This window comes from Scardinius erythrophthalmus (assembly GCF_964197995.2).
Source record: "Scardinius erythrophthalmus genome assembly, chromosome: 11".
NCBI classification, from domain to species: domain Eukaryota; kingdom Metazoa; phylum Chordata; class Actinopteri; order Cypriniformes; family Leuciscidae; genus Scardinius; species Scardinius erythrophthalmus.
Genome location: NC_138231.1, coordinates 36,639,765 through 36,664,979, shown reverse-complemented (window position 1 = coordinate 36,664,979; position 25,215 = coordinate 36,639,765). Strand labels below are relative to the sequence as shown.

Genomic DNA, 25,215 nt, shown 5'->3' with positions numbered 1-25,215 from the left:
GTGTGTGGATATTTAGGTGTTCTATAAGCCAATGACGGAATCAGGGCGGCTGACGGAGGCTGAGATGAGCCTGATCTTTGTGAACTGGCGGGAACTGATCATGTGCAGCACCAAACTCCTAAAGTGAGTCAACAGTGACTGCTAGAGGCAGTTTGTGAAACTACAAGTGCATGTGGTGTGGATGGTTTGGTATGGTTTGTTTTTATGTAGTCCAATATTAATTAATTTTCCAGTTCTTTATGATATTTACAGTACATTGTTAAAGGCTTTGTAGGAAACCATTTACCTTACACTCGGGACTATCAAATAGCAACCAATGGATGCAAATGAAAAATGAATGAAATTAAATATTTAAACAAATTTGTTCAGGTTAACATCAGATAACTGAATTAGGTCAGTGAAGTCATTGCAATTATTATCAATATGAATGTGAGAATTTATTTTATTCCTTGTTTTCAGACATGTAGTCAATACTACAATGATGTATTCACTTATATAATTTAAAATACATTTTAATTAAAATCTTTTAATAAAAAAAACTCTCACAGTTTATATATTTTAAAACTTAAACATTTTATATTAAAAATAGTTACAACAACAGAGTAAACATATACAATAACAATTATTACATAAAAATATCTACAATAGAGTAAAAATCACACTAAAAATAACTATAATTTAGTTAAAATATTACATTACAAATAATTATATTAGAGTAAAAAATTACGTTACAAATCACTACAATTGAGTTAAATTATTACATAAAAAATAACTACAACAGTAAAAATTACATTGAAAATAACTACAATTGAGTAAAAATACATTACAAATAACTACAATAAAGTAAGAATACATGGAAAAATAACTACAATAGAGTAAAAAAATATTACATTAAAAATAACTACAAGACAGTAGAAAGAATATTTAGTGTATCATTTTTATTAATTGGCTACACCTTTAAACAAGCGGAGAGGACACTCAAATTGTACACTAATAAACAATTTCGTATTTCAAGTACATTTTGATTCCTAGGCAAACACACACAAAAAACAAAACAATGTATAATATACAGTATATGTGTATGTGTTTCAGAGCTTTGCGTGTCCGTAAGAAGATGGCTGGAGAGAGGATGCCGGTGCAGGTGGTGGGTGATATCCTGTCCTCAGAGCTCTCTCACATGCAGGCCTACATTCGCTTCTGCAGCTGCCAGCTCAATGCTGCAGCCCTGCTGCAACAGAAAACAGACAAGTCACCTGACTTCAAACTCTTCCTGAAGGTAAACGGAGTTCTAATAACAGGAAAACTGCACTTTTTGGTGGACACTTTTGTGTACTTTCGCACAATAAACAATTTTGGTCTAGTGTTGTGTTGTCCATTTTCCACACTAGTCCACAAGATGGTGCTGTAAATACTACTCTCTCGTAGGCTAGTGTGGATAACTTCACCGTAGCAGCTATAAGACATTAATTAGGCTCTTATCCTTCTCTTCCTTCTGTGTTTTTTCACTTTCTTTGTAGAAAATTGCCAGTAATTACCGTTGTAAAGGAATGCCACTGTCCAGCTTCCTCCTGAAACCCATGCAGAGAATCACACGCTACCCACTGCTGATCAAGAACGTACGAGAAGCTGTCCTCAACTGTCGAAACTTTCACAGAATGATAAGAGAAATAATAGCACGATACATTCGGCATTATTTGTATGACTTTTATTTAAGCCAGTCATTGTTGTGTCTGAAATATGTTTGTGTAGATTCTGGAGAACACCCCTCCAGCTCACGCAGATCACGCGCACCTGCAGGCGGCTCTCGAGCAGGCCGAGGAGTTGTGCTCGCAGGTCAACGAGGGCGTGAGGGAGAAAGAAAACTCTGATCGGCTGGAATGGATCCAGAACCATGTGCTGTGTGATGGACTCATTGAGGTGAGACTGCTGCTGTTGACCTTTTTGCTTACGTGATGACCTCAAAGTGTAAAACAACAGCTTTTAATATGTGTTATGGTATTTATGAAAATGTTTTTATTTTAGCACCTAGTTTTTAACTCTCTGACGAACTGCCTGGGCCCTCGAAAACTGCTGCACAGCGGCAAACTACACAAGACCAAGAGCAGCAAAGAACTCTGGGCATTCCTGTTTAATGACTTCCTGCTCCTCACTTACACCTCCAAACAGTTCTCATCTGGACCAGAAAAACCCTTCAATCCCAACTCAAATGCACAGTACAAGATGTATAAAACGGTAAAGCAACACGATTGGTTAGATGTCCCTCAGAGCTCGTACTTAGCTGTATTAGATTGTTTTGCGTTAAATGTCTTTTTCTAAGATAATCTTTCTTATTCTAGCCAGTGTTTCTGAATGAGGTCTTGGTCAAAATGCCCTCTGACCCTTCTAGCGACGATCCAGTTTTTCACATCTCGCACATTGACCGTGTGTACACACTCAAGACCGACACCATTAATGAGAGGTACACATACACTTTCAGATTAAAATACTTAGAGAAATGCCTAAAGGCCCGTTCACACCAAGAATGCTAACTATAACGATAACTATATTAGCATCCACCAATGATAATGTTGATTATTATAAGCGTGCACTGCAGTTATGTCCTTTAACTCTTTGAAGCAGGGTGGATTCTGATTGGCTGTCAATGTTTTTTATCATTCATCAGCTGGAAAAAAATCATTCCGAAAAGTGATTCAAATTATATTGTTATCGTTATAGTTGTGGTGCAGACTTTCCTACTCTCATTGAAATTAACGATTATTAAAACTTTATCGTTATCCTCCTTGGTGTGAATGGGCCTTAAAACTGCAATCATACACACACTTAAAGAGATTCACTGAACTGAACTAAAGTGAAATAAAGAGTATTATTCTGTAGTGAAGCAAAAATACTAATTTATTACAGTAAGTATCTGTTGTGCAGTATATAAATTACTAATGTTATTGATCACTTTCATTTTAAATCAGGACAACATGGGTGCAGAAGATCAAAACAGCTTCTGACCTCTTCATAGAGACTGAGAAGCTCAAACGAGAGAAGGCATACCAAGGTTGAGATTCAATGATGGCTATTGAGAGTCAAAGTCAATGTGATTGAATGCGGCATTACTGATAAAAGTCTGTGTACGTTGTTTAGCTCGCTCTCAGAAGAACAGTGGAATCGGGAGACTGTTAGTAACGGTCCTGGAGGCGACAGAGCTGAAGCCCTGCAAACCCAATGGTATATACACACACACACACACACACAGTTAAGTCCGTATATATTTGGACACAGGCTCAATTTTCATAACTTTATATGCCACCAGAATAAAAATAAAACGAAACACTCAAGATGAATTAGAAGTGTAGAGTTTCAGCTTTAATTCAATTGGTAAAGTAAAAATCAACTTTTGAGTCGGTTGCCCAATTATTTTTGGTCCCTTAAACCCTTCCTCCAATTTGGATGTAAATAAGAGAATTTTTTTTAAAAAGCTGAGTGTCAAGTCAAGTCAAGTCAAGTCAAGTTTATTTATATAGCGCTTTTCACAACACAGGTTGTATCAAAGCAGCTTCACAGTAATAAATTAGAACAATACATCAATGTTTGTTTCTAGTGGAACGTCTACGTTTGGTAATGCTGATCAATAGTATCGTTGATTGATTAATTAAATTAAATATCCCCAAATATCCCCAACTGAGCAAGCCAAAGGCAACAGTGGCAAGGAACCAAAAAACTCCATCAGGTGACCTAATGGAGAAAAAAAAAAAAAACTTGGGAGAACCTAGGCTCAGTCGGGGGCCAGTTCTCCTCTGGCGTTTATGAACTAGAGGTCGGATTTAACTGTAGGATTAAAAGTATTATATGAATGCCTGGCTGAAGAGATGCGTCTTTAATCTAGTTTTAAACTGGGAGAGCGAGTCTGAGCAACGAACAGTATCCGGAAGACTATTCCAGAGTTTTGGTGCTAAATGTGAAAATGCTCTCCCTCCTTTGGTGGACCTAGATATCCTAGGTATGACCAAAAGCCTCGAATTTAGTGACCTTAAAGAGCGCGATGGATTATAGGGCGATAGAAGATCCGTTAAATAGACTGGAGCTAAGCCGTTTAGGGCTTTATAAGTCAGTAGCAATACCTTGTAATTAATAGAGGACTTTATAGGTAACCAATGTAGGGATGATAAAATCGGTGTTATATGATCATATTTTCTTGATCTAGTTAGAACTCTAGCGGCGGCATTTTGGACTAACTGTAGCTTGTTTATTGAGGATGCAAGACAACCGGCTAATAACGCATTACAGTAATCTAGTCTCGAGGTCATGAATGCATGAACTAACTTTTCTGCATCAGAAACAGATAGCATATTACGTAGCTTAGCAATGTTTCTAAGGTGGAAAAAGGCTGTTCTTGTAACATATGAAATATGATTTTCAAAAGACAGGTTGCAGTCTAATATAACACCCAGGTCTTTTACTGTAGAGGATGAAGTAACAGGACATCCTACTATGTTAAAGTTGTATTGTGAGAGGTTTTGTGGGTGGTTTTTTGAACCGATAAGTAGTACCTCTGTCTTGTCTGGATTTAATAAAAGAAAATTATGCGTCATCCAATCTTTTATATCTTTAACACACTCTGTCAATTTGGATAATTTAGCGTTTTCATCTGGCCGTGATGAAATATAGATTTGAGTGTCATCAGCATAACAATGGAAACTAATTCCATGTTTCCTTATAATATTTCCAAGTGGCAGCATATATATTGAGAATAATAGAGGGCCTAACACAGATCCCTGCGGCACTCCATAGTTTACTGGAGTTATGATAGATTTTTCTCCATTTAAATAAACAAAATGGTAGCGGTCAGATAAATACGACTTAAACCAGCTTAATGCTTGTCCTTGAACACCAGTATAATTTTGTAGTCGATCTAAGAGTATTGTATGATCTATAGTATCGAACGCAGCACTAAGATCAAGTAAAACTAATATTGAGATACAGCCTTGGTCAGAAGCTAAAAGTAAATCATTTGTGATTTTAACGAGCGCAGTTTCAGTGCTATGATGCGGCCTGAACCCAGACTGAAACTTTTCATAGGTGTCATTTTCTTGTAAGAAAGAGCCCAGTTGAGCGGACACAACTTTTTCTAGTATTTTAGACATAAAAGGTAGATTTGAAATGGGTCTATAATTTACTAGATTATTCGGATCTAATTGTGGTTTCTTAATGAGTGTGACTTTAAGCCCATATTCAGCTTTTTGTACTATGCATTTGTTTTGCTCTTCTAGTAAAATTAATCTAGTTTTAAGAATGTTTAGATATTAATACTGGAGATCAAGACAAAAATACTAAGTAGGAAATGATTTTTGCAGTGTCTGTGATGTGTTGTGTGTTTATAGGGAAGAGTAACCCATACTGTGAGCTAACAATGGGCGCCCAGTGCTACACGTCCCGCCATCAGCCCGACACGCTCAACCCCAAATGGAACTTCAACTGCCACTTCTTCATCAAAGACCTGTATCAGGACGTCCTCTGCCTCACTATCTTTGAGAGGGACCAGTTTTCTCCTGACGGTGGGATTCTACACGGCAACACATACAAAATATACACGCACAAAAAAACATACATTTTCAACTGATTGTGATTTCAATCCAGATTTTCTAGGTCGTACTGAAGTTCCTGTAGCAACAATAAAGAAGGATCAAGACGGTAAAGGCCCATTGGAACGGCGTCTGCTGCTTCATGAAGTCCCAACTGGAGAGGTCAAAGTGCGGCTTGACTTGCAGCTCTATGAGCAAACACCTCACATGTGAACGCCACATCTGCTTCATTAGCACTACAATATTAAACACATCACTTAAAACAAAGTTTGTTAATTAGTGTTCATATTTAAAACTGAACACTCCTGAATTGAAAAAGGTGAACCACTTAACGGATGTTTACATGCTGTATAAAATAGAGGCTGGTAGAGTCATATTTACTCTCACACTCAAGGATGATGTTGTATGATGGGGAAAACTGGGTAATAATGTGATGATTTGGTTGGGATAGGAACTGGTTTGTATTTTGAATTTTTTAAATTGCATTTATAATCTGAACATAATCTGTGTGACCACAGTTGACTTTGATTAGGTGTGCTTTCTGGCCTTTCATTCTTTAAAAGCCAAAGATTGCTATCCCAGCTAACAAAATGTTTTGCTAATGTTCCCTTAAAGTTATGACATTTTTTCTAAATGTTCTCTGGACGTTCAAAATGTCGGGTTCTTTGTTTTAAAAAGTCATGCAATCATTTTGGTAGTAATATTTAATATCCAACTATAGCATTTCAGAACAAAACGTATAAACAGTGTTTAAAAAACATTTTTGTGCTAATGTTTTGAGAACATTATTAAAGATAAGATAGCTTTGAATAAAAGTTACTGGAAGAATTTTTGTTCATAACTTTGAGAGAACCTTTTCAAGAACATTAGCCAAAGTTGTGAGAACGTTCCCTGTTAGCTGGGATAATGGAGTGAAATACACTGCTCTGCTTTACCAGTGACTTTTATTTTACTTCACTGCCTTTAAACCAAATAACATGTACAGCAGCTTCCTATGTATAAAGAGATTAAAAAGATGTCTCTGCTTGTTCAGCTGAAATTGCTTGCACTCAGGAAATGCCCAACATTAATTCAGTAATTTGTAGAATCCATGAAGGCAAGCACACATGTGCTAACCCGGTGGTTCCCAAGCTTATTCCTGAAGCTCCTCAGCGAATGTTTAATTTTATTATTAAATACTGAAACACTGTTTTATTATATACTATTATCTGAACATGTGTGACAGAACACAAATTATTCTTTGAATTCTTAATTGTATGAATTTAGGAAAGCTTTATTTATAAATGATTTAAGAATGTATAATATGGTTCTTATGATTTTCCATTGATTATGCCGAAGCCTAACTGAACAACAGCATTCAGTTTTATGAACTGGATCTGGATGTTGTACATTTGGATTGATGCTGGATGTCGAAAGATTGCGTGTACTATTTGTTTAATGCATAATTGTATAAACATCTATAGGAATCAATTGCTGTATTGGTTTGGGTACAATTATTTATATACACCAAAAATAAAACCCCCGAATTTCTCTAAATATATTTATTGAAAAAATTAAAAGGAAAAAAGTTTTTTTCATAGAACCCCAAAAGATTTTGCAGACTGGAGGTTTACTAAAAGTTTGTGAACCCCTTGCAGAAACTGAATAATTTCAGGGTTTTTATTTAGTACTGTCCTAAGTAAGATATTTTACTTAAAAGATGTTTACTTATAGTCCACAAGACCAAATAAAAAGGCTGAATTTATAAAAATAACCCCGTACAAAATGATGTTTGTTCTTGAGTCCCTTTTTTGTTCTTCAGAAAAATCCTCCTGCAGGTCCCGAAAATTCTTCAGTTTTCCAGCATCTTTTGCACATTTGAACCCTTTCCAGCAGTGACTGTATGATTTTGAGATCCATCTTTTAAACAGGGACATTTTTTTGTCTTGTGGACTATATGTAAACATCTTTTTAAGTAAAATATCTTATTCAGGAGAATACTAAATAAAAAATAACATAGATTTTGTATGAACGATAGATGATTGTCAGAATTTGCTCACCTACTTTGTGGATGTTGCAGACATAATATGCATTGTTCAATAAGCACTACACACATTGCATACTGTACACCTCATTATTTATAGCACTTGAATGGTAAAACAAGCACCATCCTCAGTAAGGGAAGATGTGTGTCCATACAACCTGATGTCAAAAAGGACCTATGGAATGTTGTCATTAACCATATGAGGACCAGCACTTAGTGTGGAAGCAGCATCCCTCTGTCCCAGCTGAATGTGGAGAGCATCTATTCCTGAACAGCAACAAATGACCTCAATATTACAGGCACAGAAGTGCTAGAATCACAAAAGCATTTCAACAGCGAGCCTGAAGATGATACCTTGATCTTAACAGACTGCGGTCCTTCCAAAGTCTCTGTGAGGTAGTGTCTCTTGAGGGTTTGGCCTGTGACTGTTTAAGGCTCTGTTGGGAAGCAGGGGGACTCTGGAGAATTTCCTCCACCTGCTGACGGCGATACACATGACCTAGCATCCAGAGTTTAAAGGTCATACAGAAGCCATTTTGTTTACCTGAAGTTCACCTCTGTTTCAATGCTCTGTAGCCCAATTGAAGGAAGTAGTTCAAAAATCTAGTCATGTTTAGCAGTGTATACATTTGTGAAACAAATGATTTAATAACAGCACCTGTTTGGCAGCGAAGTACTGCTGCCTTTTCCTTAATCCTGGCTCGTGACTGAAGAGACAGAGGGTCCTCCAATGTTGGTGTCGAAATCTGCAAAAAAGCACATGCTTGACTAAAACTTGATTGAATTCTTCACCAAATCAATTACATATAATCATTCATGCATTTGTTTAGTTGTGTAACTATTCACATAAAAAATATGATATGACTCACTTTGTGATAATGTGGTGAGTTGAAATGGTGAAGGAAAGGGTTGTACTCTAGGGGATCATAACTCTCAAGAAACACAAAACCCTAAAACACAGAACACATTTTAGTTTTTAGGGAGATTTTGGAAAACATTGTAGGTTTTCATTCATTTTATTTTTTTAGTTTTTTTATTTATTCTAAAAATCAATGAATGCCATGGAATAAAAATTCCATGACAACAATAGGCCTAACTTACTATAAGTTTTTTGTAACCCTAAATTTAATTAAATTAAATTTTTATAATACAACAGACTAGAATTATTGACTCAACATTCATTACTGCATTGAAATTCCCCCGATAAACGGTTACTATGAAAGTGTACTATAATGTTGTGACTGTGCTGAAATGGCCTTTATAACTCAAAGAGTGCATTTATAAAATTACAGTGCACTGCTACTGTTACAGCATGCTTATGCTAATATCTGTAATGTTATACTGTAACCGTTTAAGGTTATACCTTAGCATTACAGTAGTTGATGTAGTGTGCATGCATGCTCCTTATCTTCTGTGTCTCATTATAGCCATGGTGTGTAAAGTGTTGCTCAATGCTTCGCTGTATCGGCAGCCACACACTCTGCGTCCAGCGCTTATAGAGCAGTTTACTTTTCCTCAAGTCCAGTGCATCTCTGTGAGCAAGGTAGTTATCCAGATTCTGTACTGACACACACAAACACAAATGATTCAGAGGTAACAGAAAGAATCACTTCTGAAAATATTACCTTTATGAATCCAGCCTCAGTCTCCAGCAGTGGCTGTGTAATGGCATTAACTTCTTGCTGTTCAGAGTGTAATTGTTCCTGCAGGCGAACAGACAGTCGAGTTGGGTGAGTGTGCACCATTTATATAATATGTACAGTAGTGTGTTTGTATGCAAATGTGGCTGTACCAGTAGTTGTTTTCTGGAACTGAGAGAAATCGTGTTTTGCATGTCATCTGCAATCTTTGTAAGTGTCATTGTGCTGGCTGGTCAGAGCTTCATTCTCTTTGTAAATTAATTTCTGACAAGTTCACTGACTGATGAATACCATTTGAAGACACTAAGGGCACAAAAACAATAACATTGGCATATGCATAGATTTAAAGCACCGTTGTTAATTTTGACAGCCAAAACAGTCTTACGTTCTTGTGCCACAATCAGTACTCATGAAAATGCATGCAAAACATAGTTTAACTATAACGATCAGTCTAAACCCCCACCCAATTTGAAACGGTACTAAACTCTAGTGGAAAAGTAAAGCGAGCCGTGCGGAGACGAAAAGCGGCATAAAAAGACACATGGGAACAATCATGGAACTAATCAACATGAAGAACTACACCAAATTACAAACATGGCATAAGAAACAGGAAATACAACAAAAGTCCTGACAAGACAGGTAATATATAACATTTACTTACTAAGCATTATCATACTAAGACATTATTGGGAGATAAAAAGTGACAACTGATATGTATATACATTTGATGTTAGTATTCTGCTATACGCTTATAAAGATCTCTCAAAGATTTACATTAAAAGCTATCAGAATTTCATCAATATAATATAATAGGCTATCAGCAATTTCATAAATTTGCATATTTTTGCTCAGTTTGGGCATCTGAATAAAATGAAGGTGTTTCTTTCCTCCTCAAGTATCTAATGAGCCTTATACACCATGTATAAATATAATATAAATATAATACTTAATTAAACACGTGCTAAAACATTTAAAAAAAAAGTTTGGTCTAAAGTTTCAATAAACTGTTCCATTAAAAAATAGATTTTTCTATTTATTATTTCATATGTATGACTTGAACATATTATTTCCTCAATCTACGGGCACAATACATTAAAATGACTAATATTAGAAAAATAATAATAATTTAGAACAACTAGTCCATTTACTGCAATTTTAAGCCTAATTTGACTTAAATAATAAGTATTGTCTCTTCATGTTACGAAATACAATGAGACTATAACATCATTACGGGTCGAGTCTTATTGCAGTTGAGTTCAGTGAGTCTGTAACCTGAAGTGCAGCATCTAATTCCCCAGGGTTTTCAACACAGAACACCCTGACACCACTCTGTACATGCAGGAAAGAAAGAAAAGGCATCCATGCATGAAATCCTGAACTGTACAGAGCTGACAGACTCAACCTGGCAGCACCGACCATCCAAATCATCTGAATAACCTCGAGTAGACAGTTAATGGTCTTTTACTTTTACTGGATGGCAGCTGAAAAGCAAACAACATTTAAGTGCATTTTCATGCAAAATTGTCATATCCTTAAGACAATCACAAAGTTAGGAAAGTTCGCCACCATAAAAAGGATAATAACTTTGGCAATAGGCCTTCTTTTACTGTCTATGAATAGACCTTATGCGACAGAGAAACAAGCGCGCAGCCATCTTTATAATTATGTGTTTGAACCGGTTTGAACTTCAGTTTTTGAGGTAACGTTAGCTCTATTTACCACTTGATAAAGTGGATTTACTTGAAGATATCATTACATTGTAATGTTTAAAGCGTATGTCATAAAAAATGGCAATTTGTGGTCTTTACCCTAGCCCTACTCGTCCATAAAGTTAATGAACTGCAATATTAATCAGTACATTTACGTTGATGGCCTACTCACTGCGTCGTCGAAATGATGCGAGATCTTTATTTCGCCTTTCCGCGCGCCCCCTTGTGTTGCTATAGTGACGTCTCTCAAACCCAAAAGACTCGTGAGCGCGCGCCTTCAGACATGTGCAGACCATAGAGTCGGTAAAAAAGTGCAGACACGTTCAAACTTGTCTTGATTTAAACCATTTAAGGTTTATCCTCAGTCAGTTTTTGAGTAAAATTGTGTTACATTTATATAATTACAATAAAATCATACTAAAAAAATAAAAAAAACGAGAATTCATTGGATAGCCTACAATTGAGTTTAATTCGTTTTTGAAGCTCAAGGATTATAAGCCTACATTAATGTTTTTTTTTTTTGTTGTTGTTGTTGTGCATTTGTCCCATAGTCTACATCCAGAGTTTTCATATTGATTTGGAAAAAAAAATTTTATTCTGCTGCCAGTTTCCAAGAACAAGAATAAGTTTGTTTAACATTGTTGTATGGATGGACAAATCTAGGGACTTTGACTCTACTTCATACAGGCAAAATGGATTTTTTAAGGCCCTATGAACTCCAGTTTCTACTGATGTCAAGGAGATCTTTCCCTCTACACATGATTGTGGCTCTAAACCTCTTCGATCGATGGGTTGTCTATGATAATGAGAAGTCATCCTATGTGAACTTTAACCCCACACAGGCTGATTTTAAAGGAGATTTCATTATCCATAATGCTGGCTATGTTAAAACACAGAATGGTATGTTTATTGATCATTTCACTCTATGTGTGCAATTGTTTAGTGTTCATACTTTCCTCAAATCCATTTTTTTCCTATTTTCATTAAACAGTTTTAAAATATTTTATAATAAACAGTATGACTGTCTCATGTATGACTTTACCTTCTTTTTACCAGTGCCAATCGGAGTAGCTGAAGAGGGATACTGTGGCACTGTTCCATTTAATCGTTCCCGTGGTTCTCAAAAGGAACACATCGATTGAGTGTAAGATTAATCCTGTGTTTGTCCTTATGAAAAGAAAAATATTTGAAAATATACAGAATAATATATGTGTGAATATATTACAATATATAATAATGATTTAGATGTGTGATCCACCATGGTACAAAAGGCTGAGGCACAGTGAAATTATATGTACAGAAGTGATATTTATACATAAATGCCTATATCTGATCAATTAATATTGCAATGTAACAAAGTATGTAGGCTTTAGATTTACAATTGGAATAAATGGCTACCCTTATTTTGGTGGAACACAGATGGAGGTTCGTCGACTCAGGATATAAAATGTATTATTCATACTTACATATATGAAAGGTGCTTATATTGTAAAATGTTAAATAGCCTATAATGAAAAAAACTAATCAATAAATGTGTCATGTTTGACACTTTATCTGTTGAATTACTGGTATGTCATTGTCAAGGCCTTTAAGCTGCCCCCTAGTGGACCCCTGGTCATTGTTAAGAACTGCTGGTTTAGCTCACCTACTGTGTATATGGAAAGATGCCCTTTTTTTTGTGGTTCCAAGCTGTTTCTAAGATGGCAGTCATGAACTTGTAAAACACAAATAAAATGTTAATTGGCCTATTGGCCTATCTGAACCTTCTTGCAATCACCATAGCTTTAATACTAGAACACAAACGTAACAAACTAGCAACCTAACAGGCTCCTGACAATGAAAAGCTGTACACAATATGAAAATGTACAGAATAGATTATGAAAATGAAACGTGCGTTGGCTATTGGCGGCTTTGTAATATAACTGGCATGCGTCAAACCAGACGTCATACCTGCCACGTGGACATTCTTCTAGACCGAACAACTCACCTGTCTGAGTCGCCATTTTACAACCCAAGAAGTTAAGGATGGGAACCCAGCATTTGAGGTAGGCTAAATTTGAACATTTCCTTTCTGAAAAGTCAAAGTAAAAATAGATTCTTATTATATATCCCTTTTATGCTAGACTATTTGTTAGAAAGATTAGGCCCTACAATGCTTCGAGTCTAAACCATGTGCGCTCTACAGCGCTGACATTTTTCATTCCTAAAATTCATCTTGATGACTTGTATAAGCCTGTCCCTTCTTTTTCAAATAGCTTTGATTTGTATTTGAGGCTGCCAAAAGAATACAGCAAACTCTTGAAAAGAGGTATGAAATGACACCATTTCACATCAAATAAGTATTAGAACTATAAACACTATATTAAATATTAACTCATGCTTTATTTCTAACACAGCCGAAGAATTAATGAGGAGCATTCTGTTAAGGTTGGATTTGTAAATTAATATGAAAGATTTTTATTCTCTGATTATGATTATACCTGTATAATACCTTTTTTTTCCCTTCTAGGCCTAACGATTGGCCCATGGGCTCTATCAACAGTTTCTATTTAAAAGCTGGTGGTCAATTTGGCCCAATCAAATTCATTAATATGTGTGTCCCTGACTCACTTTTGATTGCCTTATATTGTTGCTATGTTCAACATGAGCATGTTGCATCTTTATTCAACTCTTTTGAAAAGCTGAGGGCACCTATGGTCTTTTTAAGATTTGAAAAGTATGATGCTGCCAAAGCATCTTGGTTATATTTGTCTCAATTCAGTGTCACCAAAAATACATCTGAAAGAGACCAGTATGTCATAGATGCTTGGAGTGAGCCAAGAGACCATTTACACATATTTAATGAGCTTATAGTGAGCAACGACAAACTGAGGTAATTGCATTGGCTACTTTGTCCTTTCTAAACTTGCATTTTTAAATGAAATCAACATGTCTGTATATGTAAAAGTACACATGATTCTGTAATTCTTTGGTAACTTTTCATTGTTTGAAAAAAAAAAGAAAAGAAATCTTGTTAGAATTATCTGAGGAATATTTATTAAGTATACTCTATGATGTACAGTAGTCTAAACTTTTGTTTACCTTACTGAACCTTATAGTGAACCAAACATGTCCTGAGTTGCATCATTTAACATTATTATTTTCTCTACTCCAGCAAATTGAAACATCTTGGCAAGGTGCATGCCCTGGGATGCTATGATCTGGTTCCTTTGCTCGCTCTAGTGGACATACATAAGGGAATGAATACAGCGCCACCTTTACATATTGAGGATGATTATTACAGGTTAAAATGTTTTTGGACATAGTACCACCTCAAGTACAACAATGTCTATCAGTGATTTTGTAAGTTACTGTTTTAAGGTCAAGCTGTTTTGCTTTTTCTTAACGTATGGGGTCTTCTCTTTTGCTACAGTAGATTTAAACAAAAGCATTTAACCAATAACTCCATTGCTTTAGCTGCTAATAGGCTAGCAACTGTATTGTGCTTTGGGAACTAAACTTTTTATTGTGGCCTTGCTTTTTCTGAAAAAATATCAATTGGCTTGTCTTCAAAGTTGCATCACAAATGGGCTGGTTTCATACTCTCATTGCTATAAATATATCTTATATCTTATATTTCTAGAGTTGTGTTGTGTAACCCCTCCACTGAAACTTTTTAATGGATTTTTTAAGGCCCTATGAACTCCAGTTTCTACTGATGTCAAGGAGATCTTTCCCTCTACACATGATTGTGGCTCTAAACCTCTTCGATCGATGGGTTGTCTATGATAATGAGAAGTCATCCTATGTGAACTTTAACCCCACACAGGCTGATTTTAAAGGAGATTTCATTATCCATAATGCTGGCTATGTTAAAACACAGAATGGTATGTTTATTGATCATTTCACTCTATGTGTGCAATTGTTTAGTGTTCATACTTTCCTCAAATCCATTTTTTTCCTATTTTCATTAAACAGTTTTAAAATATTTTATAATAAACAGTATGACTGTCTCATGTATGACTTTACCTTCTTTTTACCAGTGCCAATCGGAGTAGCTGAAGAGGGATACTGTGGCACTGTTCCATTTAATCGTTCCCGTGGTTCTCAAAAGGAACACATCGATTGAGTGTAAGATTAATCCTGTGTTTGTCCTTATAAAAAGAAAAATATTTGAAAATATACAGAATAATATATGTGTGAATATATTACAATATATTGAATAATGCAATAAAAAAAAAAATGTTCGTTTTTGTTTCTCCTATCTATGCAGGTCCTCTTGCAGAAACCTGAATCCTGCCGAGGACGACAAGAGACTAATTATTATGCTGACGACCGACCACCTGAAGGACAAATTTAATAGAGACAACATCGAAGCCCTGTTGTGAGTGGAAGATGGGAGAGCCTCTGAACGGGGACTGGACTTTTTAGTATCCAGCATGTCCGTGACGGGGCGAAGAGACAAGTGTGACCCGTAAGGGAAGCATGCGTCACCACTCCATCTTCCGTAGTGACCTCACTTGATAGACCAGACGTGGCAGCAGTGGCGTGCACAGACCTCCTCCTGGGCAGGGGCAGAAGGACCAAAAAGGGCACTTTAAAAAAAAAAAAAAAATAAATCACCTGTATTTAAAGCAGTACTCGTCTGTCTGTTGTTTTATATATTTTAATGACTTCCTCACAATTATTTGGAATATCTCACTCAGTGGGGAGCAGCAGTAGGTCAGAGAGCCTCTCTTGGAAATTATGATAATATAGCCTAACTAAATATTATTTAATTTACCAAACAAAACAGAGGATCAAGTCGGTAATTATGAGGAATTCATGTTTAGTTATGTTTATGTTATAAATTGTAGGCCTATGTATGTATTCAATAAAGTGTTAGCTATCATGAAATCAGTAACACTTTACACAATAAGGTTTAGTTAAATTTGTTAACATGAACTAATAATGAACTACACTTCTACACCATTTATTAATCTTAGTTAATATTCATTTCAGCATTTACTAAAACATTATTAAAATCAAAAGTTGTATTTGTTAAAGGGATACTCCACTTTAAAATGAAAATTCTGTCATCATATACTCACCCTCATGTTGTTTCAATCCTTTATGAATTTCTTTCTTCTGCTGAACAGAAAGGAAGATATTTAGAAGAATGTCAGTAAGCAGACAGTTTCTGGTCTCATTGACTTCCATAGTATATATTTTTTTTGTCAATGAGATCAGAAACTGTCTGGTTACTGACATTCTTCTAAATATCTTCCTTTCTGTTCAGCAGAAGAAAGAAATTCATAAAGGATTGAAACAACATGAGGCGGGTGAGTATATGATGACAGAATTTTCATTTTAAAGTGGAGTATCCCTTTAACATTAGCCTAGTTAATGCACTGACTGTGACATAACATGAACAAACAATTAAAAGTTGTATTATTCTTAACTAAGATTAACAAATAGGCCTACAGTAGCCTAACAAATTTTTAGTTTATTTATAGCTACTAAGGGCCATTTCATAGGCTAAGTAATTAGACTAATGGAAAAAGAAAATGTACGTATTGAAATCACAGTGACCCGTGGCTACTATAAGCATGGTTTAACAGCTTCTGAGCTCGTGTAAAATGTCTTTGAAAAGAATCAATTTCTTCATTACGTAATTCGAGTCTGACTGCAGGTCTGAATTTAATATTTCACTACTACACACCACAGTCGGTGCACTAGATGGCGCTCATTTGACACAACTTTAAAGGTCCCGTTCTATGCCCCTTTTCACAAGATGTAAAATAAGTCTCTGATGTCCCCAGAGTGTGTATGTGAAGTTTGAGCTCAAAATACCCAACAGATCATTTTTTACAGCATGTTTAAATTGACATTTTTTGGGGCTCAGAAAAACGAGCCGTTTCAGTGTGTCCCCTTTAAATGCAAATGAGGTGCTGCTGGACGACACAGGGGGCGGAGCTTCATGAGCTCGTGCTCAGTCTGTCAGGAAAAATTCATCTCACGGAATGATGATAATATCAGAAACTCTCAGTAACGGCGTTCATTTCGAGTCGGACAATAATGCCTACAGAGTCAGATTGCTGTATAGAGATGAAACAGGTATAGTTTAGTAGTTTAATTACGGTTATTATAACGTATTTGTCATCTGCTTGTAGGCTATGTATCCATTATTTATTAATAGCCTACAAGTCTGCTGTCTGAATGATGATCAAACATGTACTGATGAGTTTAATAAAGTTTATTGTACATCACACAAAAGATGAAGCGTCAGTTTTACTTCAGAAAATCACCGTAAGAGCTGAGTAAACACAGTAGGCTAAGTTATAAGAAGTGCGCAAGTAGCCAGTAGAGTTGAGGGAGCATTCCTGTGGGCGGAGGTTAGTCAAGAAACGGTTCTGGTGATGTCACCAATGCAGGATGTAGAGGGGTGTAGTCCAATCGAGCCGTTTTTTGTAGTCAACTTCTGTTAAATAAAATATCTCGCTTGGCATTGAACTTTGAGCTTTATAATTTTACAGATATTATTTATGCTCTAACAGCAACATTACACACTAACTAAAGTTTGAAACATGGAATCGCATGCAACGGGACCTTTAATAGTTTGCACAGAATAGATCAAATCCTGTAAGTGTAATTTGTGTGTGGCATCCTCAATTTGAAAATGATTCTGGAATCAAGAAATCAAGTAAGTTTTTTTAATGTTATTATTATTATAATCATGGCAAAATGTGTGTAGCTATGTTTTCTAATAGACAAAAGAGTTATACTGACAACGTTGTTTGACTGTTCATATTGCTGGTGCCATTTTTGACAATTGTACATCCTTCTCATTATTGTACGTTTAAGAGCTAAGACCCCCTCTGTTAAACCCACTGCCTCACAGCCATAGGCGCCGATTTATGTTTTCCTCCGTGGGTGCTCATGGGCGTACGCCCTTTAAAAAAAAAAAGAAAAAAAAAAAAGTCAATTTTTTTGCACTTCAGAACCTTAGGAAATGGACAGCGGCCGACACTTAACAGTGTTAAATTTGAAAAATACTGTTCGATAGAACTGCTTGGTTTGTTACCACAGTAACAGTTATCTGCGTGCTTCCTCCGCGATAAAGTTCCACATTTGCGGCTATCCAACACGAAAATGCATGCAGCAAAGCCTTTCACAACATTGTTTTCTTCAGTTTTGTCGACAACTTTACCATCTAGCTATTCTTTTCTTCAACTCCTCAGCATCCATCTCGACGACTGCAAGCAGATCGCGTGCGCGCGCGGTTATCATGACTTTTTAAAAGTTGGGAGGGCGTGGGCACAAATAAACTGATGTGGATTTTAAATTATTATCTTTTTAACTTGAAATACGGGCATATTTTTGTAGATGTGTTCCTAAAGATGTGCATATATTTGTACGTTTGCACATGATTGTTTTAAACCCATGTTTAGACCCGTGTTTCCCCCGTGTCCGACCCGACCCGACCCGCACCCGTTTGAGCAAAATTTGCGGGTATACCCGAACCCGCGCAGGACTCTGTCACACAAGTCCACACAGTAAAAATTAGATTTGTTAACTCACCATTGCGAGTTCTATAATTCTTATAGAAGCATAATTCTTCAGAAGGAACAGAATTAAAAGAACTGCGCTGCAGCTGCGTACAGAGCAGGGTCACTAAAGAGGCTTTTCATCCGAGAAACGCTGTGATTGGTGGATAGGATATGGAGCAGGCGATACCATAGATATCTATGGGCGATACTACTCGACTGACTGCGACATAACCAATCACAGTGTGACAGACGCTTCACATATCACCGACTGCAATGATTAATTTTAAATGAATGTAGACAGAGCGCCTACTGGCAGTCTGGCACACGTGGGTGCTCGGTATTTTCCGTGGGTGCTCGAGCCCCGGAGCACCCACGGTATCGGCGCCTATGCTCACAGCCAAATATAGCTACACATATTTTAGTTATTGTCCCTTTTAAAAACCGTTTACTATCCCCTCTGTTTACTGTTTAATACTTTCCTCTTTTGCATGTACATCTGTTTCTCTGTGTGCTTTCTGTCTGACCCCTGTGCAAACTCATTGGAACTCTGGGAAGGTTTCTCAATGTTTAATATTGTGCTTAATGGTGTTTAAGTACCGTTTAAAAGGTTTTTATTGAAAGATTTTAATAATTGTATTCGGCAAGGATGCATGAAATTGATCAAATGTGGCAGTAAAGACTTAAATTGTTACAAAAAATGCTGTACTTTTGAACTTTCTATTGATAAAAAATGTATTAGTTTCCACAAAAATATTAAGCTGCACAACATTGATGATAAAAAAAATGTTTCTTGTGCACCAAATCAGCATATTAGATTTCTGAAGGATCATGTGACACTGAAGACTGGACTAATGATGCTGAAAATTCAGCTTTGCTATCACAGGAATAAATTACATTTTAAAATATATTCAAATAGCCTAGAGACTTTAAAACATTAAATAGTAATAAAAAAACCTTACCCTAAACTTTGAATGGTAGTGTATATCAGGTGTATATGTTTATGTTATGAGAGTGCAAATGAGAGTGTCTATTCACTGTCTGTTTTATACATTATCTATACATGTATGTGTATAAGCATATGTCAGGACTGTGTGTGTGGTCTTGAGCTTGATGGACCGCACACAATGCAACTGTGTGGTCTGCAGTAGTCATTTAAAAATGGCATTGAAGTAAGTGTGAACATGAGAGGCCTTTGTGAAAACATGGTGGTGTTCATGTGTGGTTGACATCAGGTATAGAGGTAACTAGTTATATAAGAGGAAAAAATGACTCGGAAGATGGCAATGTTTATATAAAAAATATATTTATTTAAAACTACCAAAGTGAAAACATGTAACTTTTTGGTCACACTTCTCAATAAAAATATTGGACAAGCTGTACCAAGAACAGTCATGTCAGCACATGAAGCCATCATTAAACATGGTGAAGCAAGAAAATAAGAAAGACAACTGCTTTGAATTTAAATTAACTTAAGCTGTACAAAATATGTACATTATTTACAGCTTTCAAAAAAATAGATACTGTAATTAAAAAAAGAATGAAGCTACAATTCATCCAGTCTTTTTGACGGGGTACTGACTCTCTACCAACAGGAGGAGCCAGATAGTCGAAGTCAAACACTCAGTGCTATATTAACCTTCATAGTTCTTGGCCAAACTTCATGTCTTAGTTCAGCTCAATCAAACTGTGAGCCAACAAATTCAACTAAACGTAAGAGCACATCAGTTTTTCTGTCTCTTTCTTCCGCCTTCTCTCAGCTTGGTGAGGCGATTAGCTTCTGGGGTTAAAAGCTGCCATCTGTTTCTGCCCACCACAGTTTAGGGGAGGGGCTTGGCGTTATCTGCCAATCAGTGACACTGGGCGTCACAGAGTCGGACTATAGTGCAGTATTGTTTTTTTAGGGGGCGTCCGAACTGAGCCCGGTCATTTTACAAACCCCACCCCCTAGCCTTAGACATCCACCATGAAAAATTAATACACATACAGCATATAAATCCAGAGCCATGTACAAGATACAAACACATACACGCAAAAAGGCGTAAAATGAAAGCAACAAACCATAAAAAGACAAACAAGTACTTTGTGCTGAGATATGAGATGGATATCTGTTCAATTCAAGTGGACAGTCACTGCATGGAACTCCTTGCCGCCGTCGCCTCCTCACGCCATGTCACCGACCATCTTCTTGTAGTACAGGGACTCAAAGATGTCGTTCTCCCCGGGGCAGTTGTAGTGGCATGCGCAGGTCTTGATAAACATCATCTGTTTCTTCATGAATTGGCCGTCGGGGCACTTGAACTCCATGGGCAAGGTGGCGGTTCTGTGAGGGGTGCAGCAGCGACCATCCGTGCACACACCGCAGAACTTGGGTCGGTAAGACTTGGTAGTGGTGCAGCCAGAAATCTCAAACTTCATGGGTTTGGAGACACGTGGTGTGCGGATGCACTTCTTCCCTTTCTGTAAAGACATAGAATGAAAAAATTAGCCATCAAGTAATGTGATGTCGTCATGGTGTTATGACTAGTTAGTTGGTAGGTTGCCCGCTTACCCTGATTTTCTCCTCCAGGTGTGACTCGCAAGGGCGGACCATGCAGAGGCGGGACTGCTTCTCCAGACGGCACTCGCGGTTGTCATTGGTGACACGGGTAGAGATTCCCAATCCGCAGGTCTTTGAGCATGCGCTCCATTCTGTGGTCTGAACCAGACAGTTCTCTCTCATCATGGAGGGATCTGGCCCGTATGTCTCCTCCTCTCTATAAGCTACGAGACAAGACAAGACGTTACTCAACACATTCCAACCAGCAGCATGATGTCATCCTACTATTCATACCATTACATCATCGCACCGGTATTCATTCCAACCTCCTTAATGGCGACCATTACTGTGTAAATTTTGACTCAGAGAACAGTCAAGATCAAGGAATGCTCACCTGCCAAAACTGGTCCCACAAAGGTGTTCTGGGTAGGGGAGTCACACACCCACTCCTCGCAGCACTTCCCTGGAACCTTCACCCTGCGGGGCATCGGGCAGTCAGGGCTGGGAAGCCTGATGTCCATTCCACAGAGGGGCACGCAACCTACTGCACCGTCCAGACACGTGCACTGGTATTTACAACTGCTCTGGAAGGACTCTCCGCTGCGGTATACCATCCCACTGAACACACAAGTTGCACCTTCTCTGGCTGTGGAAAGCAGATGGAAGGGGTTTTACAACTCTGACTCAACTCAACAACAAAAGACTCAGTATCTGTATGTCAAAAGCCAAGACCCTCACCTGTGCAGACCCCGATACGACGGTTGCTTGGGGAGCCGTAGTCACAGTAAAGACCTTTGTGAGGGTCGCAAACATCTCGCTCTGTGCACAGCTCGCCCAGCTGCTTGGCACACACCCGGCAACACCCACAGGTGTCCGGCACCAGACTCACGCCGGGCGAACACTGGGGTGGCACATCAGGGCAAAGGCACTGTCCACTGCACTCCTGAGCCACAGCCTGAGGAATAAGACACAATGTTCTAGTGAGAGTTTGTACATTTGCTCAACATTGACCTTAAAGGAAATCTCTGAGGGGTTTCATTCTAGAAATAGAAATTGAGGAATTACAAGTCATGAGCTGTTTGTGTCTGACAAAAATCTGAAAATGTAACGCTATTTTATAATATTCTAGATCTCCACATGCATTCAGACATAATAGCTGTCTCAAGCTCATAATAGTGCATTAAAAGGACTTACCCATCTTAAGAAAGTCAGGCACAGCAGAGCAATCAGATTCATTCCAGAAAACATGATGATTTCTTCTTTACAATCTGTATCAAGAAAATCTTCTTTTGTGATCCTACAATGTCTTGCCGCTGTACCGCAGTCTTCTCTTCAGATTTGATCAAGTCGATCTCGTTGCGTAGTCTTTGAATCTAGTTCCTCCTGATCTTGTCGAGTGAAAGCTAGAGTTTAGCTTCGGTATGAAGTTTAAGCAGAGCCGAGTTGAGTGACTGTTGCTTCTCTCTGGAGGACTTGGAGTGTTCTGATTCTCCAGCAGCAGCTGAGCTACCTTTATACACGCTGCGCTGCGGTGGACTGCCTCCACCTCAATGGAAAGCTGGATAAACATGGGCATTCCTGGCATTCTTTCCAAGTTTCCTGCCCCCCTCCGCTCTCCACTCCCCTCTCCCCCTCCGCTAGACCTGCACCCGCTGCCATCCCACATTCCTGGGCTGTCACATAGCAAAATAAAAGTGCAGTCTTGGCATTACCTTGCAGTGCTTGGTGGTAGTTTAAGCAATTTGTCTCAGAGATAGATGGGTGCATGTTTTTCGGATTTTGGCCATTAGGGTCTTGTTCTCCAAATAACTGCGTGGTGATTGACAGTTCAGAAAGATGGTGTTAGATTATCAGTGGCCAATAAGCATCAGTTAAAGGACAGTTTATTTATAAATGAAAAGTCTGTCATTATTTATAAAAAGAAGACATTTGGACATTTATTTCCATGTCTCAGTGGAGTCCAATGTTGTTTTTTTTATCCCCATTGACTTTAATTACATTGGCAAAAAGAGTTGAAACATTCCTCAAAATATCTTTTCTGTTTCACAGAAGAAATAGTCCTACATGTTTGGAACGAAACGAGGGAAAGTAAATAATGACAGAATTTTAATTTCTGAGTGGACATAGCTTGTCATAGCTTTTTTAAACAAGTATACAGACATCCTGAAAATATTTATTCATAATTTTGTGTGATGTATTACTATTTTTAGACTTTTTTTTTTTACATCTTACATAAGTTTTCTTGTGACACTGCAACTCTGGCTGGATTGGCTGATTTCCATGACTGATTGCTTTAATCTTGATGTTTTTCTTTAATTGTATACTTTCACCTGGCTAATAACATTTAGTCAGCTGTGTGTTTTACAGTGCAGGTGCAGTACGATTCTATTTTACTCCTTCAGACAGCAGACAGAGCGCAGACAGAAGGGCAGCAGGAAAGTGGCTAGACTTTAGCGTTTGTATATATATTTTTTTAAACAAAAAAGAAGGATCCCCAGACTCCCCTCCTCGCTCTTATGAAAGGGAGCTCTGCCTCTTACCAGCCAGCGAATCGGAAATGAAAAACTCCCAGAGAAGAAACGGGAGGTGAAGGAATGTTATCCCCATGCCAGCAGACATACTGTTACTACATGCACACAGTCTCAGAGGAAGACTTGCCTTATATGGGAATCTTCACTCTAGTCTAGGATCTCTTGTTGCACTCCTCCCTCCTCATTCTCTTGTCCACACTCTTTGTCGCTAGTCTGAGAACAGTGTTGCTGGTGTTGAGGATTGTAATGTGCCTGTCTGTCAACAACTTCTCATTCCAGCTGAGCTGAAAGCTGACCCCCCCCCCCTTTATTGACATAATTAGTCCTACATGTAAACGCATAACAGCTTTTTTTAGACAAAGCACAAAAAAAACTGTCTAAATCAGGTGAATGAATGAATAAATTGAATTTTTGATCAAATATAAGATTTTGATATGAAAAATGCCGCACGCACATACACACACACATATACAGTACTGTATATACAGTACACACAGCACACACTATATTTCATACAATTATGTAATTTGTCTGTGTGTATATATATAATAATTTATCTATTGATATATATGTGTGTGTGTATATACTGTATATAATATATGCATATACAGATTATGTTTTTGAAAGAAGTGTCTTGTGCTAGCCAATGACATATAATATGCCAGTGCCATTGTTTTGTCTCAAGATGGACACCAGTAATGTTTTTTTTTTCTAAGGCATGTTTATAAAATCTATGTCCTAATTAAACTAAGGCCTAATCCTGGCTTAATCTAAGCCCTGTCTGTGAAACCGGGCCATGTAATTTATTCCTGTGATGACAAAGCTGAATTTTCAGCATCATTACTTCAGTCTTCAGTGTCACGAGATTCATGGGAATTTCTTCTTTCACATAAAAGATATTTGCTAAAAATAACATTTATCTTTTTATTTTTTTATGGAAAAACTCACCTGAATCGAATCGGCCAGCAGAATACAAGTTTTGATACAGTTGGCTTTGAACTTACCTGTTTTCTGGGAATATAACTGGTAATATAATATAACTGGTGTTGCACCCTGTCAGTCATTAACAATGTGTTGTGCGTGTGTTGGACCGTGCAAGTTTTTCTGTGGCCAAACAGGATGGACCGTGCCCATGGTCTGGCGACTAAATAAACTTAACTGTGTGTGGCACAATTCAGGTGTGTGTAAGAATCGTGTTCTTACCTTCGCACTCTATGCTAAGCTCTTTTAGTGCCTGCAGCTACATTCCTGCCTCAATGAAGCAAAGATAAATACTTTCAGCTCTGCTAAACTTTAATGTCATGCATACTACCTCCCTAGGAGGACGAAGAAGGAGTGAAACTTTACCACCAACAGGATATTTCAGAAACAACTTTCTGCCAGGTCTTTGAACAGAAGCATATCTGTAAGCTCCCTCATTGAGGGGTTTATTCAAGCTGGCACACTGCTCTAAAAGAGGTCGATGTAAAAGCAGGTGATGTTGTAAAACAGTTGGGAAGGAAAAAAAGGTAACTGTTTAATAACTGTCTTTAAAGAAGGTGGTTGTAAATGGAGACCCGATTCTAAAACTGGTAGGCGTGATGTGGACTGCAAACAGGAATTTGGTGAGCTAAGACAGTATTCATGTGTCAGTTGCTGAGAGAGGTCAAAGGTCATTGTCTAATGATGTAATGGAAAAGACTCGAGGCATTATGGAAA

The 25,215-nt window shown here is 37.5% G+C and overlaps 3 protein-coding genes and 1 long non-coding RNA gene across 6 annotated transcripts in view; 2 read left to right on the top strand and 2 right to left on the bottom strand.

Moving 5' to 3' along the window:
- The window catches only part of itsn2a (intersectin 2a), a 51,651-nt gene extending 44,548 nt beyond the window's left edge, over window positions 1-7,103 (top strand). The window contains exons 30-39 of the mRNA XM_081378535.1: window positions 17-123; window positions 1,093-1,276; window positions 1,518-1,616; window positions 1,750-1,917; window positions 2,023-2,232; window positions 2,337-2,458; window positions 2,964-3,046; window positions 3,133-3,216; window positions 5,370-5,543; window positions 5,626-7,103. Of these exons, the coding sequence (XP_081234661.1) occupies window positions 17-123; window positions 1,093-1,276; window positions 1,518-1,616; window positions 1,750-1,917; window positions 2,023-2,232; window positions 2,337-2,458; window positions 2,964-3,046; window positions 3,133-3,216; window positions 5,370-5,543; window positions 5,626-5,783 (1,389 nt within the window). The 3' untranslated portion in view covers window positions 5,784-7,103. The remainder of the gene's footprint in view (window positions 1-16; window positions 124-1,092; window positions 1,277-1,517; window positions 1,617-1,749; window positions 1,918-2,022; window positions 2,233-2,336; window positions 2,459-2,963; window positions 3,047-3,132; window positions 3,217-5,369; window positions 5,544-5,625) is intronic.
- A 567-nt stretch (window positions 7,104-7,670) lies between these two features.
- On the bottom strand, window positions 7,671-11,196 carry fam228a (family with sequence similarity 228 member A). Of its 3 annotated transcripts, XM_081378450.1 has the most exons (9): window positions 11,115-11,196; window positions 10,636-10,714; window positions 9,386-9,536; window positions 9,219-9,296; window positions 8,957-9,151; window positions 8,463-8,543; window positions 8,252-8,339; window positions 7,948-8,092; window positions 7,671-7,860 (listed from the first exon to the last, which is right to left on the bottom strand). In XM_081378450.1, the coding sequence occupies exons 3-9, from the start codon at window positions 9,452-9,454 to the stop codon at window positions 7,785-7,787; spliced, it is 732 nt and encodes a 243-aa protein (XP_081234576.1). In that variant the 5' UTR covers window positions 9,455-9,536; window positions 10,636-10,714; window positions 11,115-11,196; the 3' UTR covers window positions 7,671-7,784. The 3 variants fall into 3 exon arrangements, with proteins under 3 accessions (XP_081234576.1, XP_081234577.1, XP_081234578.1); XM_081378451.1 differs by lacking the exon at window positions 10,636-10,714; XM_081378452.1 differs by lacking the exon at window positions 11,115-11,196 and having other exon boundaries at window positions 10,636-10,865.
- Window positions 11,197-13,221: 2,025 nt separating this feature from the next.
- On the top strand, window positions 13,222-15,508 carry LOC308698275. The gene is made up of 6 exons (XR_014031042.1): window positions 13,222-13,250; window positions 13,339-13,814; window positions 14,097-14,284; window positions 14,615-14,808; window positions 14,965-15,052; window positions 15,195-15,508. It is a non-coding gene; the product is annotated as an uncharacterized lncRNA (long non-coding RNA).
- A 4,226-nt stretch (window positions 15,509-19,734) lies between these two features.
- Window positions 19,735-22,524, bottom strand: ccn2a (cellular communication network factor 2a). Its single transcript, XM_081377898.1, has 5 exons — window positions 22,181-22,524; window positions 21,725-21,941; window positions 21,381-21,632; window positions 20,999-21,210; window positions 19,735-20,907 (listed from the first exon to the last, which is right to left on the bottom strand). Exons 1-5 carry the CDS (start codon window positions 22,232-22,234, stop codon window positions 20,611-20,613), a joined length of 1,032 nt encoding a protein of 343 aa, XP_081234024.1. The 5' UTR covers window positions 22,235-22,524; the 3' UTR covers window positions 19,735-20,610.
- Window positions 22,525-25,215: the final 2,691 nt, after the last annotated feature.